Raw genomic sequence first — 20672 nt, forward strand, 5'->3', positions numbered from 1 at the left:
TCATGGTACTTTATTTAGAATTAGCAACTTAGATTGATATAATATCATCACATTGTAGGTGCAAAGTAGCATATTGTTTCCACTGCATGATATGAAATCAGATTTTTGCAGTCTTCTGTATTTTGTAACCACATTATAATAATAGGAATAAAAATCGGAGAATTCTCCATATAAGTGAAGTCAGAGGAAGTGTAGAAGAATTGTATTATCTGATCCTTTATGACATTGAGATTTCATTACGCATGGATGGGAGCAGCAAGGAAATTTCTGCAAAAACCTCTCCTGGGGTCTCAGATAAATCTGTGATTCAGGAGTTATTTATTACATAGTTATGATGTACAGTATGTATGGCAGCTGCTTCATTTGGTGTTTTTTTTTCTGTGATGGTATGTAGAAACCATCCTACCTCTTGGTTTATATAGAAGTAAGGTGCAGAAAAATATATTTTTAGTCGGTTCATTTGTCAAACAAGGCCATGTGTGCCAGTAAATTTAAAGAGAACTCTAGCAGCTAACTTAAATTTGCGAAGTAAATTGATTAATATATTGCTCTGTTGTTTATTTTGATTTGTGTCTTAAGAAATTGGTAGTAGATAATACAGTTTTCCAGTGCTTTCTTTGTAAATGTGCTAGAAAAGAGGAATTACAAAATGCCAAAAGGGATTCATCAAGACTTGAGAGCATCAGTGCATCAGTATTCATCATTAAGTGTTCCAAGTTAGTAGTGGTAAAAAGCCTAACTGCAAAAATGCTTTTTGTCTCAAGCCAGACAGCTTTTTAAAGTTTCCATTACCTTATTTTATATAAGATGTTGTGGTTCAGCTTCAATGCAAGCAAAAATTTATCTGTATTTCCTCTTCTTCCCTTAAATCAAAATCTTATATCCTTCTCTTTATAGTTAGGAAATTATCTTTTGGCCTGTGTTTTCTCTTGAGAATCTTAAGGGAAAATGCAATTGCAGGAAGATGACCAAGCAGGCTGAGATAGATTTCTGTGTGCTTTTCTTTTACTGCCTCTTCCACATCTCACTGCCACCACCATAGGGCAGTTAGCCCCTTGTGAAGTACTAAACAAACTATTTAAATTCAAAGATCCAAAATCAGTCCTTTTTTGTTGTTATTTCCTCACTATGTATAGATAGAATTTTTGGAAAGAAAAGACGTTGTTTGTTACACCAGTTTTTATATACCTACTCTCCAGCAGGCTGCTAGAGCTGACAGTGTGAGAGAAGGTAAACTTCATAGCTCATCTTGTATTTTACATTACTTTTTTCCATGCTTTTTTACATTATTTCCTGAAGATCTTTTTGAGTTGAGTTAGAGGTAACATCAATGCTTTGGAGGGGGATTGCTTTGAATACAGTGCTATTCGGTACTATTTAAAATTGTCCAAAAGCTTTTATTTTGTATTTAAGGCAGAATTTCTAATCAATGAATATATCCTAAATTGGAAAGGACCCAACCAGGATCATCAAGTCCAGCTCTTAAGCAAATGGCCCATCCAGGGAAGTAACCCAGGATCTTGGTGTTATCCAGCACCATGCTCTAACCAACTCAGCCAATCTCAGGGTCATAAACTGTGAAGATGTACAGGGATTTCCATACAGGGGGGGAGACACTGATCCATCCATTTCAGCATTCTTTTGTTAAAGAAGCACCTGCTTCAAAGGACAAGCTATAACCTCTACAGTACCTAGCTTCCTCTGGGAAAAAGGGCTTCCATAGTGCAGTTGTATGTTGATTTCAAATGTGAAGAGCTAGGGTTCTTGGGCTATGCTGTTCTTGGGCTTGATGGAGCAATTGTTAATCTTTTGTTAGATGTATCTAAAAACTGGGTTGAATATGACTTTTTTACAGTGTAATCTTATTGAGGTGGCTGCATTTCCAGAATTGTTGGGTTCTCGTACTGTGTGATTGTCCTGCTTGCTGAAGTGAAAACTCTTCATCTTGCTGACTAGGGCTTTTATTTGACCACTTGATTTGGTCTCCAGGGTGCAAAAGCAGCAAGCAGTGGAGGCAGAAGAAGTTATTCCAGATTCTCCAGTTCTAGCATCTTCATTTTCTGTGGTTAATCGTATGAGAAGAAAAAAAGAGAATAGGCATGTCCGATATGCAGAACATACACCCCAAGATTTGGAACTTAGGGAAAGCAACAGTGGTAAGAGTATTTTTTTTTTTGTAATTATTTAAGGGCTAAAGAGAAAGATGGTGTATAAACTTGTTTGCAAAGGGCAAAAATTAAAAAAAAAACAACCCCTGTGCTTTTTTTTGCTCTGCTTTTTCTCTTTTTGTGTGATAATGCATGAGTCCAGGGGAAAAAGTCTATAGCAGTAACTGTTACATCATTTCAACTGTTACATTTGCTCAGAACTTATCTCAACCTTCTACTTTTATTCACCCATGTGCACATGCAAATGTAACAGTTTTCCAGCCTATGTTTCTTCTCTACGTGCAAATTGGCTGATAAAGTATCTGTTCGCGTTTGACTTGTGCATGCAGCAATGTCACCACCTAGTGGAGAGTGAAACAGATATTTTGCCACATTCTGAAAGTATTCTGCAACTGAAGTAATGTAACTGGAACTGGTAGATATCTACACGATCTCTCTGTATTCCACACTGTTTGCATTTGCTTTGTGTCTTAAATTCAGAAGTACTGTGTGCCTTTAATTTCCAGACTTTGTTCTGTCAAGAAATAGAAACGTGTCATAGAAATAACTCTAATATATTTTGTCTACAAAAAGTATTTTTGTGAAATAAAGCACTTTGTGCTTGTATTTTATTGATACACAGGAAATATTATAATCCAGGTCAATTTATCTTGTGGCATAAAAAAAGTATTTTAAGTATGAATACATCTAAGTATTGGTCTTGACTAAAAGCCTCTTCCCAAGAATAAACATAGGATAACTGTGGGATGAAAAGGGTGGTCTGGTTATTCATGCCCTTTATTTTGCATTTGAAATTTTTAGTGCTGTGAGTAGTTTCTCTTTTCTAAGCATACCTTTCTCTCTCCATATTCTGTATAAAAAATGAAGCTACTAAATGAATCCAAAGTTTAATATGTAAGAAATGGTGGGAATACCTTTCACAGTTAATGGCTTTGAAAAGCTATTGGTCATCAAGGTAGAAAGGACTGCATGGCATATGTTTGTCATGATTCAGATCTCAGGTTTTTCACCTTTTTGTTACCTTAGCTGATGCAGAACATTGTTGCCTTGGATGTTTTATCCTTCAATAATTTTATTGCCCTATTAACAGGCCAAATACAGCTTGAATAACTATTTTTATGTGGTCAGACTAGATGGTGGTGTCATTTTGTGTTAGTAGTGTTTTAGGGCTGACTGGCTGAAATCATATTTGTGAGAAAAAGGATTAATATATAATATTTATAATTTTATTTTTATTCTGACACATCACTGTCACAAATTATCAGATGTGCTTACATTGCTGGATATACTGAAATATTAAATCTCACATTGAAGTGCTTTTAAGATCTAGGTCATTGTTTGTATCTATGCAAAATTATCACAACAGAATACCTAATTTCACCATGTGAAAATCCACATTTCCTAGAGTTTGGAAAAATTCCACTCTTTTCCACACAAGTGAGCACTCACCATGGAGGAGAGATACTAGTGACAGACACCTGTGATCCACAACTGTCCCCTGTGCCACGTAAGTGTATTAATAGATTTAGTTCTAATTCCATTCAAAATAAGGCAAAAATATTTTAAAACTGAGGTTTCATCTCTTTAACCTTTTTTAACACAGAAACCTAATAAAGCACAAACCTTTTTAAATAATGACTGAGAATCAGCATGGAATTATTCATGCAAGTCAGGGCTGAGGTGGTTGCTGTTCTTGTGCTTTCCAATATTATTATTTTGCCCCAGTTTAATGAACTGAGTAATGGTAAACCCCTCAAAGAGGGGAAACTGTTGTTTTCCTAATAAAAACAAATGAAAAATAATGGAAATATGCAAGAAAATATGCAATATAAGCATTGTATCATAAATACACATTATCTCTCTTCTATGTGCTTTTATCAGACTATTTGTGCCCTGGACCAGGAGTGTGAAAAGCAACTTATACATTGATTTTTAATTCTGTGGAGCTGTATTATTCAAATTGGACACATATTTCTCTGTATCAAACTGACACAGCAGTTTGCTCTCATCAGAAATTCCTTTGCCACTTACTGCTTCCAGATGTGACTTTTATCTGACAGAGATCAAACTATTTCCATAAATGCCAGTTTTAATTTGTGATCTTTTTCGTTCTGTGTTTGTACCATCTCTGTGAGTCGAGCAAGATACTAAAATGCATATGTATCTTATTGTGATCTTCTTTCTACTCACAAAGATAAACCAAGGGTGGGAGGATATCCTGCTCCAAAGCCATCTTTTAACTTGGCTGCAGTCGTTGCAGAAACAATTGGACTTAGTGTTGAAGAGGAATCTGTAAGTATTCCCAAATTTCTTACATAAGCAACTTTTTGGGCCAGTTGTTTACAAAAACAGTGGTTTTCTCTTTTGCATTAAAATTCTGCAAAAGTATTCTGAGTTCCAGTAAGCTACTTTGGTTTGCTTTTGCTTAGTCTTTGCTGACTTGAGCATGAAGAGATACAACTGTGCTGACCTGTCTGGGGGGCTTGAGGAGTTGGGTAGAGACATGGTTCCTCCTTTCATGTTTTGTTAGTACAGTGATCTAAATCCCTGGGTCTGATAAATTCCCTTTGTAATCAAATCTAAGACATTGAAAAATGTTTCTTGGCCTTGAGACTGGTTGGTGACTCAGGTGAGATTATTTGATGGTTTTGGTTGGTAACTACCATGAAAATTATAGTATGAAGAATATTTTTGTGTCTATGCATGTGAATGAATTTTTTCAGTTTCCATAAGATTTCTTTAAAGCTTCTGGTCCAAATTTCGTCTCTTAGCTTTTATGATTTTTCAGAGTTTTGAATGTTTTGATTTGAATGGGTCTTCTGAATATTTATGTGCCAACTGAGCATATTTCTAATTTTAAATCCAATATCTTCTCACACTTCTTTTCTTTGTTTTCCTTCACCACTTGCAAGGAGTCCCAGAGTGTACTGAATCTTCCCCTCACTAATACAGTTATGAGCCAGGCCTCAGAGAACATGCAGTCTGAAGACTCAAGAAAACATCCAGCTTCTGAATCAAGAAATGATGACAACAATTTAGGGTGTGTTTCCCACTCAGTTTAATAGTTATAATTGTTTCAAGTAGGCTTATAGAAGTTGGGTCTTTATAGAATTTCAAATACCATGCAGCATTTTGCTTTAAAGGTATAGAAATGGAAACAAATATTTTGTATCAGAGGGGTTTCTTTCAAGTAAATAACATGAGAAGCAATGAAACTGATAGAATGCAAAACTGTAGGCTTTTACTTAATTCACAAACTTCTGGTTTGGGCTTCTTGTGTACACAGTCCCTTATTTCCTAACTTCTCATTATTGCAAGGTATCTTCTGAGGCCCACAACCCTGTTGATAGTGGGCCTAGAGCTGGAATGCAAGAAGGATCTTATTGCTCTGATTAGGTGTCAAACCAATTGACTGCTGCCCTTCCCACTCTCCTCAGGATATTGTGGTCTAAACTGGATTTTTTTGGCCCTATCTGTCGTCTTGAATGTGTTTTGTTGATGACAGGTTAAAAACAGTACCTGAAAGGAGCTTGCACTTTTTTCCTTCGCTTGCAGAAGCTTTAAGAATCTGTTGTGGTTTTAAGATCTATACAAGAACCTAAAAAGACTCCTATTGCAACCATTCTCACTTTCTTCCCTTTCATTGCACTGAAAGGTAGGGAGTCCTTGGATAGAAGAGATACTTTGGCAAGCTTAATTCTGTCTTTGGTTCTCAGTTGAATGTGGAACAGAATTTCATACCATACACCAAAATGAAGGGCAAGATCTGCATTTTGTTTGCCTTCTACAGCTCTAAGTGCAGCAGTACCTATCCCTAGAATAGGTTAATTTTTGTTTTTCCTTCTGTTTTCAGTTAATACTAGCAGCTCACACAGTTTTAAAGCAGATCAGCAATAGAAACCATGTTTTTTTTAATATCACTTTCTCTCCTTCCATCTGTACACCAGAAAAATCTCTCATGTTTCATTGTATTCAGTATTTCAGATCCATCTCATAACACTCCACCACATGATGACTGGGATTCTCGGGTAGCTTCTCCTGTTTTTGGAGCTTCTAGCAGCATGAAGAACAACTCAAGTACAGTTCATGCTCCTTGTATTTTAGATTTGGGATTGAAGCCTCATCTCAAAACCAATCTCTTCAACAATCCATCCAGTTCTAGATCTCATAAAAGTAGATCAAAATCTGAAGATGTTGCTTTTGTTGCACCGCTGAATCTTGGGACAGAAATCAACTCGGTTATCAGCCAGGCCTCTGTCCATAGGCAAATGGTTGTGAAAAAGAATTCTAATGAGGCTGTGACCTGTGTTGGAAACACCTGCACAGCTAAAAATGAGGTGATCAAGAGCGATGTCCTCCTTGTATACCAGAAGCAGCTAGAAGGCAGGTGTGCTAAGAGAAAGAAAGCTGAAGATGATAATGGAGTTAGCTGTGAGAAAACATCATTCAGCAAAGAGAGCTCTGTGCCCTTTAGATCTGATGTTCAGCAGGTTAATGGGGAACATACAGGGGATAAGCCCTTGGATCTGTCTGATCGCTTCTCTGGAGTTCGTGGGCAAGAGAAAAAACAAGGAAGTGAGGAGACATATAAAAACAGACTGAAGCAAGTGACTCTGCATGACATTTTTTCACACGTAGGGAAGACCATTCCTGAAGGTTCATCATCCGTTTCAAATGCCAACAATGAGAGCTGTTTGTTTGGCAGAGATTTACAAGAGGAATCCTGTGTACAAGAGGCAGTGCTGGGAAGAACATTCCCTGACAGGAAAAACCAGATCCCAACAAAAGAAGAAGTTCCTCCCTTCAAATTTGCACCACTGCCGAGTTCTGCAGAGACAGAGGAACTTTTTGATGATGTAAAGGTATGCTTTTCTGACTCTTTTTTCTTCTCCTTTGAAGTATTTTATTTGAGTTTTGGGTAATAGTAAAATTGCAATATGTTGTTAGGTTGCCAGTGGCCATGTACCCAGTAGAAAGAAAACAAGGACAGGACATGGAGAGTCTGAACCAGCATCTGTACTTCAGCCAAACCCTTGTAGACTATCAAAAAGTAAAGCACAACAAAATGAGCAAGGTAACTTGATGAAAATATTCCTTTTACTGCCTGCCTACCCCCTCAGCCTGTGCTCGGATTGAATAGAATTTTTCCTGTCTTCCTTTCTTCCACTTTAATCCTTTGTTCTGCGTCTAACTCAGTCACATTCTATTTGGGATTTCTCAAGATGACCCCTAACATGTACAAGTCTGTCTTCCTGGCATACTTTTGCCACTGTATAATAAGTATATCATTGGTATTCAGGTGTACATTCGACAGGCTAGGAATCTTCTTCTTTGTTGTTTGTTCAGCATTGTTATTTATTGCGGTGTAATAATAAAATCTCATGAAGTTTGAGTTTAAACTATCTATATCAAATACTTGAAAACTACTCAAGTGTAAGCATAAGTCATTTTTTTTATTCCTAATGATCTGGTAAGGAAATTTGTATCTTCATTGATAATCAACACAGGCTGTCATATATTCTTTCCTCTTAAGAGGATGTATCTTCTTTCCTCTTAAGTTCTCCCAGGTGGAAAACTTCTTGAACTAGCATTGTAGAATCAAAGCTTCTGTACTCCTCAGCCAAGCTGTTACACTGCATACTTTATTTAGAAATATTGCATTATGATTTTAAGAGATACTTGCCAATAGTTGGTGTGGCCATGTAGCTTGAAATATAAATATTCCCCTCAAAGCTAAACCAAGAGGCATCTTTGAAGCAATGACCAGACACTTGTACTCTTTGCTTAGACCTGACACTTGCATTGTCATTGATCTAACTTCAATAGTGACCCAACTAGGGAAGGCACCTCCTGGACCTGTTGTAAGCAGAGAAGGACTGGTAGGTAAAGTGATGGTTGGGGGCCATCTTGAGCACAACAGTCACAAAATGATAGTTTTCCATTTTCAGAGAATGAATAAGTGGGAGGTAGCAGAACTGCTACCTTGAACTTTTGGAGGGCAGATTTTGGCCTGTTTAGGAGATCACTTGATAGTCCTTCCTTGGGAGGTGGTCCTGAAGGGCAGAGGAGTCCATGAAGTGTGGACATTCTTGAAGAAGAAAATCTTAAAGTTGTAGGAGCAGGCTGTGTCCGTGTGCTGCAAGAAAGGCCAGCCTGACTGAACAGAGACCATTGGCTAGCACTCAGATATAAAGAGTTTATGACTTTTGGAAGAGGGGGCAGGCAACTTCAGGACAACTACAAGGATGTTGTTATTTTACATATAAAATAAGAGTATAAAGTATAAAAATAAGAATGACCAAAGTCCAGCTAGAGCTTAACCTGGCTACCACCATAAAAAATATTTCTGTAAATCCATCAGCAACAAAAGGAGGGCTAAGGAGAATAAGCTTTATTGGATGTGGGGGAAACATAGAGATAAAGGATGAGGAAAAGAATGAGGTACTTAGTGCATTTTTGCCTAAATCTTTAATAGTAATTCTTGGGGTACCAAGCCCCTGAGCTGGAATAGGAAGCAGATTGAAGCCCCCATAGTCCAAGGGGAAATTGTCAGTGACCTCCTGCACCACTTAAACACACAAGTCTGTGGGGCCAGATGGGATCCACATGAGGGTACTGAGGCAGTGGGCAGAAGTGCTGAGCAAGCCACTTTCCATAATTTATCAGCAGTCCTGGATAACCAGGGAGGTCCTACTTGACTGGAGGTGAGCAAATATGACACCCATCCACAAGAAGGGCTGGAGTGAGGATCCAGGGAGCTACAAGCCTGTCAGCCTGACCCAGGCTTATCCCAGATCACCTTGAGTGCCATCATAAAGCACATACAGAACAGCCAGCAGATCAGATGCTTCTGGCAGAGTTTGATTCTAATTATTTGTCCTTCTTTTCTCATATTCTGTGCATGCAGACCTGAAAGATAAACCTTCTTTAGAAAACTTCCAGTGGAGCATAGACCCAGGAGCTGACCTTTCACAGTACAAAATGGACATTACTGTGATTGATACAAAGGTGAACTTTTATAATAAATCTGCATGTTCTGTGATGTTGGAAAAGCCTGCAAAGCAGTATCATGAACATTGTTCTGAGCAGACCAAACCCACTTTGTAACAAAATTCAGAATTTGGCTCATTTGATATTTGTTCATGCTATAGTTATCCTAAAACATGTCCACTGTTTAGTTGTACTTCATAAACTCAGCAGGCATATTCTCAGTATGAAAGTGGACAAATGGTTGTGAGAAAGAATTCTAATGAAGCTGTAACCTGCAGGAAAAAAAAAATAAATCAGTGTCCAAAAAGAAGCCAGTAACTGCTTTGAAAATATTGCAGATACACAGCACTGACACTGACTAACCAGTTGCTTCTGGGTGGAATTGTCATTTGCTTCTTTTTTCCCTAGGGTGGTTCTCAGACCAGAGTTGGAGGGGAAGTTGTTGATATGGATTATACTTATGTTAGTGACAGTGTGCTATTAGAAATGAAAAATCAACAGCAAAATCAGGAAAGCAGTCCACGTAAGACTTTTTTTTCTCTTCAGTTTGGTTTGCTTTTTTGTGGTATGGTGGGGGTTTGGGGATTTGTTGGAGTTTTTTTTTGTTTGGTTGTTTTTTTTGAGGAGGAGGAAAGAGTAAAAGGGTATCTTTTTTTTCCTGTATGGCTAGATAGTAGAAAATGATTTGCAGTAAAAAACTGGTGATGAATTTTTATAGGTTACACGGGGTCAGTCTGTTTCCTAGAGAGTTGATGGTGGGTTTTGAGGTTGTTCTTTTTTTAACATAGGTTAAGAAAAAAGACAGGATTTGTGCTGAGGAAGCCATTAGCTAGCTATTCCTTTACAGTGCTTAAAGGGTGAAATACTTAACCATGTAACAGTTCTGATCTCACCTGCAGTAAACAGCTTTGAAAGTTTTCTATGTAATCACATCATACTTTGTATGAGAAGACTAATTTCGTTTTTAATGACATATAAATAGAACTAGTATGTTTAAAATAAATCCAAATGAGTTTATATCACTTTTACTGTATGGTATGTGGTGAATCATGGCTGCAGGGCAGTGACAATTTCCTACCCACAAAAAGTATTTCCTTTTGCTTGGATAAGTCCATAATTACAAGAACAAAAATATCACATATCCAGTATTAAGGTTAAAGGTGCCTCATGGTGATTTTAGCAGTTAATCAGATTTTAGAAATGGGATCCAAGGTATCTGAAAAATAAATGAGCATTGGCCACATTTGAAACACTGACAGAGAAGTTGCAGCAAGAATTAAGGTATAGCTGGTTTTGAGTTAATTGGTACTGGAGCAGTAAGTAAATGTTAATTATTTTGATGCACATTTAGTCAAAATGCAATTTCTTGACTAAAATCATTGAGACACTGATTTGGATGTTCTTTGTGCTTTTAATAACAGGAGGAGAAATAACAGATATGTTTGATCAGACAAGCCATGAAGAATATGAATCCTGCCTACCAGAAGATAGTCCTTCTGCATGTGATGAAAGAGAAACTCTTCATGATGAAGAGCAGGATAAGGGAATAACAGCAGCAAGCAAGAAACTAAAGAGTGGGATATAATTTGGTTTTGTCTTTATTAGCTTACTTAAACTACAAGAGTTGATTTGAAATCAGACTGTTCTTTAGGAACAAATATCCCAAATTAACCACCAGTTCTTTTTGCATCAGTTTGTGGTAAAGTTGATTACTTTTAAGGACAAAACATAAAGCAATATGAATTTCTTTTTTTGTTTTTTTTTTTTGGTAGTTCATTTTTCACCACACAAATATGGAATGTATAGTGGAAGTTGGCACAACAGCAGAACATTAAATTGACTCTTAAAAGAAACACCAGGTTTTGGCTACAGTTATTTACTTCCTTTCTCCTCACTATTCTAGGTTCTGTGGAAGATTTTACAGTATGTTGTATTTTAAGCAGCCTTTCCTTTGATGTTCTTCTTCTCTTTCTTGCTTATGTCACTGCTGCTTTCCTTCTGCTCCAGTAATGCTTTTTGATTGATGGTTCTATCAATTCTGTATCATTTTTTGTATCTATTTGAATCTCTTGTCTCAGACTGAACTGTACATGACATTTTTATATTTCTTAAAAGTTAGTTAATAATTTTACAGAAGTTTCTGCAGGCAGTGTGTTAACCTTATATTTTGTTTTGCATGTCCATTTACAGAACATGAGGATAAACAAGATAAAGCCAAGCAGAAAGCTTTTGTGGAGCCTTATTTCAAAAGTGATGAGAGGTAATTTAGTTTGTTCTCTATGGGCATTTTAAGGCTCTTTGTATCTTCCCTATAGGAAACTTGATCCTCCATAAAATAAATGTGTTTGTGTGTAACAGCCTAACAGTTGCAGAAGATGCAGAAGTAGAAGATCAACTACATAAGATAAAAGACTTTAGATATAAAGTGGGGTAAGGGAAAAAAATATTGAGATGCCTATTACATTTGCTGAAGAGAAGGGATTGCCTCTTCTGCTTTTTATAATTTTAGTGAATGCAGTGTTTTGTAATCTATGTGGCTTCTTACAGGCGTGTGGTCATGCCTGAATTTATGAGCCAAGGACCTGTGGGCTGCTTGTACAAATGAAAACCTTTCCTTCTCTGTTTTTTTTACCCCTTGCTCTCTAGGCAATAAATGAATAGTGTTCAACAACTGCACCTCTTAGTGCCTCCTCTGTTGCCTTCCAGTATAATCATAATTAGAAGTCTGAGTCTTCCTTTTGTAATGACACCAAGCCCTTCAGTTAGCTTATATTTTATCTCAGTGCATGTTTTCTTTGTAGAGGAAAACTTGTTTACTGTTTTGAAAGTAGTTAAGTTGAAAAGAAACTACTGATCTTGAACTCCAACATATGTTCCTCTCATGGAAATCATTGCAAGCACAACTCTGTCTTGGACAAAAATGTTCTATAGAAGATCTCTATTTGAGTAATTTCTATATAGGAATTACTTTTACACTATGAAAAGCCATAATAATGAAACACACATCTCTGGTTATGTAAACATTCATATTATGTTTGAAAACTGTTTTATTTATGGAAATTGTCCTATTCAACTATGAAAGGCAGTATGATTTGGGTTTTGTAGATATTTTCTGAATTATTTTTTTAACTTGTCTGTCCATCATTGTGTTGTAAAAAAATGGAAAATTCCAGTCATGTAGAAGAAATAAAAGTACTATTATGTGAAAACGTTTTTGTTTTTCAGAAAGAATACTGTGTTAGATTTTCCTCATATTGAGGTTATTCGGAAAAAAGAAGAAAGAAGAAAATTACTTGGCCACACTTGTAAGGAATGTGAAATAGTAAGTAGTGCTTTAAAATTTGTCAGTCTTCCATTCTTCTAACTCCAGACAGTATCTTAAGTGCTGAAGTGCTGTTTTTAATTGTTAATCTGGTTGCATCATCATCATTACCTACAGCAGCTGGGAAGTAAGTGTTTACCAAAGCTGGATAACCAAATTTGCAGGTGGTTTGTTTGTATTTATTGCAGTAACCACATATAGCATGGAAAGACTTGGGTTTGATTTTTTTATGTGTGTCTGCAAGACAGAAGAGCTTCTTACATCATGGTTCCAGTACAATTACTGTTAATAAAAAATACATTAGTAGTTCAAAGAGCTATTACAGATTTCCAAACTTTAGATCAAAAGCTCTACTGAACTTTATGGGTGCTGGAATAAGTAAGTTCTGTATCCTATTGTACCTTTATATGTCTATCTATAGACCTCATTTTGGTTGATTTTTTTCTTTCTTTTCTGGGTTAATTTTTTCAGATAATTGCACCATCATAGGAGACAATGTGTATATTTATGCAAATGCATGCAAAAATGTTTAAAGTTGCTTGTTTAAAATACTTGTTAAAAAGTATGAAATTTTTGATTTCACATTACACAATTTTTTCTCCTTTTCTATTTTCTAAGCTGCTTTCAGGTACTTGGTGTGGAGATAAAATATTGACATAATTACATGTGTAATAAGAACATATTTTATTTAGCCATTAATAGAGTTATGAGCTCATAAATGATGACTCAGTAGAAGTGTGGATTCATGACTGAACAATGATGGATCTTCTGGAATCTTTCCACTTAATTTCCACACGTATCTAGAACCAACATCTTCAGAGATTCTCTTGCTATTCACTTTATAGTCAAGTCCCATTTACTTAGCTGAAGAAATTTATTAGAGTATGTTTTTAATGAAATTATTTTCTGAAAAATATTGGTAAAACTCCCTAAATACAAATACCTAATTTTTACAGTCAACTATAAATACCATTTTAAAAAATATGTTTGATTTAAAGAGTTTGAAAGAAAACGAAACAGCCCCCAACCTTCAGTCTGTTTCATGGTTCCAGAGCCATGTGTTAAGCATTTTAATTTCCTGTTTCTGTAAGCTAGAGATCTTCCTTCTGTAAATCCAATTTGTGTTACTTTCTGTCAAATTGGAGTGATAACTATAGTGTCTGGAAACATTCACAGCTCCAGTTTTGTAACAGTAGGTTTCTACATTAAATGCTAGGAAAGTTCGGGTTTGTTGTTGGTTTTGGCTTTTTGTGGCTTTTTTTTTTTAAGTCTGCACCATTCAAGATTAATGTCTTGGAACGTGTGGAATGCTTGGCTGTGTCATTGCACAATAATAAAACTAGCTTTGAATTAAATGCCTGTGAGAGAAGGGAGTATTGGATAAAGTATAAATGATGCTTTAGAAAAGCCTTGGCTTGCTGATTAGCCATATGGGTTTGAAAAGCTGCCACAGTCTAAGGGAATATTTAAGGAGTGGATGGAGATCAGTAAATTGATTCCTGCCCTCTGCTGCAAGTGGTGTCAGTGGGGTCAGTTATTGTCACTCTGAGAAGACCTGGGATTTAACTTCTGCACATGCTGCAGCAGGCTGATATTAAAGTCCTTTATAAGCTTTATCTTAAAGCTTTGTGGAAGCATCTAATTCACTTTACAGTGTAGAACTTTTGATAAGAAGTCTTGTTTTGGTTTTTTATGACCTTGTGATGCTATCAGAGATTGTAGGCAGAAGTTACAGGTAGCTTGTAAAGACTTTGTTGGTGTGGTTATTAAGTGTAGCTACACTTAGGTGAGTAGGAGGATCACTCAGATGCATTTTTATATGCATTTAGATTACTAAAATTATTCTGCAAATTTTTGCTAAACTAATGGGAGGAACATTTTGTGGGTTTGCTCACTTTCTGAAACTGCAAATTGTAGAGTTCTATAAACAATTCTTTCACAGGGAAATAGGATGAGATTGCAGTATCTTCACACATGGAAAAGCCTAGCTCAAATGTTTTGTGTGGATTAAAAATGCTGTGGACAGTGGGATCAATCTAGAAAATAACTGAGAGTTCTTTTTGCTGTTTAGCTGACATACATAACTCTCATTCTCTGTCAATCCTAATAGATTTCTAAAGAAACCAAAGAAGTTTCTTTCTAATTTATTTTTTAAACATGCTTATCTTGATTTTTGATTGTTCTTATTTTCTGTTCCTCCTAAACTGTACTGTATTTTTCATTGTTGGATCTGTAATTATTCCTTACTAATCATAAATTATTTAATTTTTAAAAATGCAACACACTAACAACTTTTAGTAGATTAATTTCTAAAATTTCAGGCTATTTACAGGACAAAATAAGGAGCACTGATAATTATCCCTAAATAAAACTCAGCAATATTTGTCTATACAGACACTATCAAATTCTTATAGTTAATTTTGTTGACTTAACACCTTGTTCTTAACTTTTGTCAATAAAAATTGAATGAGCATGCTTTACAATTCCAAGTAGGCTTTCTGAAATCATGCCAGTAGCTGAGAGCTTGAAATAATCTCTTTTGATAGAGGTATCCTGTTCTCTTCCTGAGTTCCCCAGTCTAGGTCACTTTTCATCTGATTGAATGAGTTATAAACTTTAATTTGCCTTTTTGAATTGTAACACTGCCATTTCAGTAGATTTGTTTTACCATTTTCTACCAAGGGTCAGGCTTCTTGTGTGGCTCTGACTGTTGACTTACCAGTTGAATCAAACAGTGCATTCACTTTTAAAATATTTTGACCCTCTATGTGCTCTAAGGTCCAGATATGTATTTTTAGGAGATACAACGAGAATTACAAATTAAATAGTAGAAAACTGCATGGAAAAAAATATACTCTACCTTTCTATGATGCTACTCAGGGAAACACCCAGCAAAAAGCTTTGGAGGGAGTATATACTTTTCTCACTGCAGCCCCCAGCAGTAGCTGACAGGGGTGAAAGAGTGTAGCCAATTTACTGTAGAGAATGCTCAGCTGACAGATAATTTTTGGAGTCCCAGTGTCAGTCAGCTACTTAAACTACCTCTTTATTTACTTCTAATTTGAGGCTAAGTAAGTAGGAAGCATTTTGACTTAAGTTTGCAGTTACTACTGTAAATTTGGATACTGGAAATAATTCTGCAGCATGGGGTTTGTAGTGGGTTTTTTTAATTTTTTTATTTTATTTCTAGATGCAAGCTGACACTTAAAAAATTTTAAAATTCCAATCTCTTTCAACACCTGTGCTACTTAGCTTTGTAAAATCAATAAGTAGACTGTTGACATAAGTAATTGTACACATGCCTCAACCTTGTCTCTTATGGTATGTTAAAAGATAGAAGGTTAACAAATTTGCCATGATAAATTTGTTATACTTAGTCTGTAAATTCAGTAAGCTTTTAGGATAATTGCCAAGTGTTTGTCACTTGGATAACGAATCTCCACTCTGGCTGTCCTCACCATTGTTTTTAGATAACTGTGTTAATAAACACAGTGATTGATAATGTCAATTGTGTAAAGCAGTTTCTGTTATGTATGAATTTGTTAACTGGGATTTTTTCCCCCTCCTTACATTCAGTATTATGCAGACATTCCAGAAGAAGAGAGAGAGAAGAAACTCGCTTCCTGTTCAAGACACAGATTTCGCTACATTCCTCCAAATACTCCTGAAAATTTCTGGGAGGTTGGATTTCCTTCCACCCAAACCTGTGTGGAAAGAGGTTTGTGCCAAAAAAAGCTTGAAAAGTTCTTTTTAAAGCTCTTCTTTTTTTTTTTTCTTTTTCCCCTGAAATTATCTCTAGCTCATTGCAGCCTTTCTCACCCAGTCCTGTTGAAGTCTGTTTATCAGCAGCCACTGCAGCCACCATTGTCTGGTTTTAGCAGTTCCTGTATTTCTAAGAAAGGAATATAAGGAGAATTTCTTAGAGCCTAGATAGAGAAGGCATTGGGAAATAATTGGGATTTTCATAGAACTTAATTTAAACCCTATATATTTTTGACCATAAGCAAGAATTGGATTTTCAGAGTTAAAGGCCAAGAGATTGTACTTACTTAGGAGAGATAGGCAGCGCTATTGATGTCCTTTGTCAGTGTTTTTACAGCTTCATAATACCAGGTGATAATGGAAATGTTGCAGGTAAGGTGTAGTTAAACAGTTTTTCATACATATACCCTGCTTGTTGGTGGCAATGAAAAGATGTGGTTGGGGTTTTTTTAGATGCACTTGTTCACATAGAAGTTTGTTCTTTCTAAATAATTTTTCAAAATCTTAGAGACTGGTGTAAAAATGAGGTTCTACAAATTATGTTAAAACACAGTGAATTTGTAGTGTACTCTAGGTACAATTCTTCAGAAGTGGTGAAGTGCTGGGGTGAGCAGGCCTATAGGAACTCTGAGTTCCTTATATCTCTACTTGTGCATTAGCTGTGAAACATTAATCTTTGCTTTTATCTGTTCTTGTAACAGTGTCAAGTCAGGCATAGGAAAATGTAGCCAGAGTTGCATATGTGTGTTGTGTGATAGTGTTGCAGTATCATCCTTAATCTTTCACAACAGGGAGCCTTGATTTTTATGGACCATATAACTTGTTACTACCCATTTGGAATCTGCTTGCAGCCTCATTAAAAATTAGCTTCTTGGCTGTCTCCTTGTTCTTCTGGAGGAAGAGCTGTTCAGTTGTTAATGGTTCTCAACAGCATATCAGAGGCAGATTTTAGATCAATCCTCCCTTGGAAAAGGAAATATTTTATAGCAGTGCAGTAAGAGAACTAAAACACGAGAGAGTTCCCACGATGAGCAATTGCTCTACACTCCAGTGTAGTGGGGTACAACATAGATATTTTCTCCTCCTTATTGGTATCTTGAACCATCTGTTTGTGCTGTTTTGTTGGTTTTTGGTTTTTTTTTTTTTAATAATTTAGTTACAAAGGCAGAATTTTCCAACTATGAAGTAGAAATCTGCTACTCTCATTTTGGAGGGCATTTTTGCTGATCAACAGTAAGGAATTGACAAAAGCCAGGTGCTGAAACGGACTTGCATAAAATGTCTGTTCACTGTCAGTGTTAGCTAAGTTGAGTATGGTATAGAAATTTTCTATCCACTTCTCTTATCAGAGAGCTTTCAAGGTGTGTTTGATCCATAGGCTCATGTTCAGCTTTTTCCAGTCTTTTTAAATCTGGGTGCTCTTAAAACAAAGGGAGGTACTGTTTATACCTACAAAACACATGTGCCTGAAGTTTCCTCTGTATTATTAGGATTTACATTTTCAAAAGTGACTTTTATAAGTGAATTGAATTAGCAGTTCTTGCATACTTTGTTACTCTTATGTAAAATCCTTGGTAGAAAGAAAATGGAAAGCGCAGTTGTGTTTTGAATAGATGAACAATTCATAGTTTCCATTCTGTTCTTCGTTGTTAACTGTCTGTATTGCATTACTGTGCAGTCACCTACTAGAAAGCAGCTGTGTATTTTAATGAATGATATTTGCACACTGGGATCTCAAAACTTTTATGTGAAGTCAGAACCAGTTGCCTCAAAAAGAAAAAAAGTTACAAGTTATTTTTTGAGGCTAAACACACATTAAAGCTAAAGTTATGCCTGTTTTTATATAGTATTTCTTACCCCAGGTTTATTCTTTTTAAGGTTACATTAAAGAGGACCTTGCTCCCTGTCAACGTCCAAAAAGGCGGCAGCCTTACGCTGTGATGTTTTCTCCAAAAGGCAAAGAGCAGAAGACATAAAGGATGGGGAAGGGAGGAGTGCCAGCCTGAAATGGATCTCTCCTGTCCGTAGATATTTATAGTTAATATAAACTTGAAATAAAGAACTGTGTTTTTCACAATGATAGATAAATTTTTTAATTGAATATGTAAATTTTATAAAATTTGTTTGCAAGTCTGATGTACCAGGAAACAAAACTATTTAATGTATGTTTGTTTCATATTGTGTTAATACATTTTGTATTCATTTTTGCACCTGTCAGAGAAGTCTCCTACTTTTTTTTTTTCTTTAAGGCCAGCAGCTGAAATTCCAGCAATTCCTGTCTGAACTTTGTGTCAGTAACTGCCTTTGAAGTCACTGAAATCAGTTGTTCTTGCAAGAGTAAATGTCTGTTAATGGGAACAGAAATGACAGTTTTCTAGGGTGCTTTTATTTTGCTCTGGATTTTCTTGTATTTCTTTTCTCTTGTTGCAATAATGGTTTTATCTACTTGGAATAAAGCTGCATTAAATATTAAATGTATCTACTGTTCATAGTTTGGGAGTGTGAAAACCAGGAAGTCTAAGTGTCTTTCTTCAATTCTGGTGTTTAATGTATAGCACCATGTTTTCCTCAGTGTTTAAATTAGAGTGTCCAATATTTATTTTTTCCTTGAAATCTCTTTGCATATAAGTGTCTCATTTATTGATAGAGGTAAGCATTGTTTTTTCTAAATTTGGGTGACAGCCCAGAGTTCTCCTCATGGACAGCAATAGTCATCACCTAGGTTACAAATGATTATCCAGAGATATTTTAAATTAATCTTTTGTAACAGGGGATATATTTCCATACTTGCATTGGGAAAGTAAGATCATACAGTATCACAGAGGCAGGATAATACCTACATAGGTAGGCAAGCCAAAAATCACCATAAGATCCTTAGAAATAAAGAAGCTACAATCAGAGTTGGGTTCAAGCACTGAGAACTCTTTTAAAAAGAGATCATAAAGCAAGCAACTATTGAAATACCTGAAGCAAAAATAAAATAATAGAAAGTACACAAACATCTGGGGATTTATCTGTATAAATTTATATATAAAAAGGTATCTGTAATTTCTATTCTTATACTTTATGTATGGGTATAAAAATATATTTAAAAACTTGGTGGATAGGACCATTTAAATTCAGCTGTATTTATATAGGAATGGTGGCAGGTTCTGCTGGTGGAGAAGTTGCAGCATAGGCCCAAGAAGAAAACTAAAACAAATGTGATCAATTTAACTGTAACACTAATTGACACAAAATCCTTTTAGGTTGAAGTTACAGGCCTTGCAGAAAAGTAGAAGAAGAGATAACAGTAGGCACTGTCTCCATCCTACCTGCTTAGTTGGTTTTCTTATCTCAGCATTTCACAGAGGTGTTTCCTAAGGAATGCCAAAGGCATAAAGCCAAATAACAATGAAAGTCTTGAGTCCTTCCTATATATACTAATTCATGCTGACAATAAATGTTTACAACACTGTGAAATCATTTCTTGGAACAGGCAGTCAACCCATTCCAGGGTAAGTCTGGTTTCCTGGAATATTTTTTTTAAATTGAAAAAAAACAACAAGTGCTGCCAAAAAGTAGAATTCTTGCAGGTAACTTGAAAATTGTTTTAGAACAATTATTACATGGTCTGCATAAATATTTATCCATTAGAAAAAAGAGGTTTTAGCAAGAAGAGTAGGGTAGGAGACTGCTTTTAACTAGGGAGAGCCTTTACACAGTAGAAGCTACATCCACCAAAAGAAAAATAGAAAGCACTCTGCAACTTGTCAAATGTAAATTTTGCTATGAAGTAGGCTGTTTTGATGCCTTAAGTTTTAGCTTTCATATTTTCCAGATTCTGTACTGCATTGGCATACAACTAAACTTATATAAAGTGTTAGCAAGTTCTCTTCATGGCTTAGTTAGACAAAACAATCCTTTACCAGCCTGAGAACCACGGACACTATTGCAGCTTCAGGCCCAAAAAGTATAAACAACAGCAAATTAAGGAGAGCAATCTGGGAGGATGGGACTTCATAACCTGAAGCTCTAATTGGACAATTAACCCAAATATGTAAATGGACCAAAACTTAGAAAAGTGTGAAAACTTGGACCCACCATCCATCTTGGTGGAGCCATGGCCGGGCTCTTATACTGCCCAAGGTGTATCCTTTGAAAGCCTTTTAATAAGTATCTACTTTATTCCTTTAACACTGTCTAGCCTCTGTTCTAGGTAGCCTCTCAAGGCATCAGTTTGAGACAGTTTCTGAAAGAAATAATTATAAATCCTGTTTTGAGAACTTTATCAGTGAAAGTGAAAGGTTAAATAAAAGATCAAACAATTATGGGAACATTTAAAGGTAAGATGACAAGGAAAGATGGGATTTTTACAGCAATGTTCATTATGGAAGTGCCTGGGAACCTTTCTTTGCAGTGTGGGTGGGCAGAGCTGTTGGGAACTGAAA

At 36.0% G+C, this 20672-nt stretch overlaps 1 protein-coding gene across 2 annotated transcripts in view; it reads left to right on the top strand.

The window, feature by feature from the left end:
* Positions 1 to 18716, top strand: part of RBBP8 (RB binding protein 8, endonuclease) — a 34482-nt gene extending 15766 nt beyond the window's left edge. For both annotated transcript variants that reach the window (XM_071418212.1, XM_071418203.1), the window contains exons 7-19: positions 1990 to 2156; positions 3574 to 3675; positions 4363 to 4460; positions 5081 to 5208; positions 6145 to 7030; positions 7116 to 7242; positions 9076 to 9176; positions 9567 to 9681; positions 10580 to 10732; positions 11349 to 11418; positions 12384 to 12480; positions 16057 to 16198; positions 18121 to 18716. In XM_071418212.1, coding sequence (XP_071274313.1) covers positions 1990 to 2156; positions 3574 to 3675; positions 4363 to 4460; positions 5081 to 5208; positions 6145 to 7030; positions 7116 to 7242; positions 9076 to 9176; positions 9567 to 9681; positions 10580 to 10732; positions 11349 to 11418; positions 12384 to 12480; positions 16057 to 16198; positions 18121 to 18218 — 2284 coding nt within the window. In that variant the 3' untranslated portion in view covers positions 18219 to 18716. The remainder of the gene's footprint in view (positions 1 to 1989; positions 2157 to 3573; positions 3676 to 4362; positions 4461 to 5080; positions 5209 to 6144; positions 7031 to 7115; positions 7243 to 9075; positions 9177 to 9566; positions 9682 to 10579; positions 10733 to 11348; positions 11419 to 12383; positions 12481 to 16056; positions 16199 to 18120) is intronic.
* The last annotated feature ends 1956 nt before the right edge of the window (positions 18717 to 20672 follow it).

This window comes from Agelaius tricolor, unplaced genomic scaffold (genome assembly GCF_023055355.1).
Source record: "Agelaius tricolor isolate 1412-34295 unplaced genomic scaffold, bAgeTri1.0.p SCAF_2, whole genome shotgun sequence".
Classification (NCBI taxonomy): domain Eukaryota; kingdom Metazoa; phylum Chordata; class Aves; order Passeriformes; family Icteridae; genus Agelaius; species Agelaius tricolor.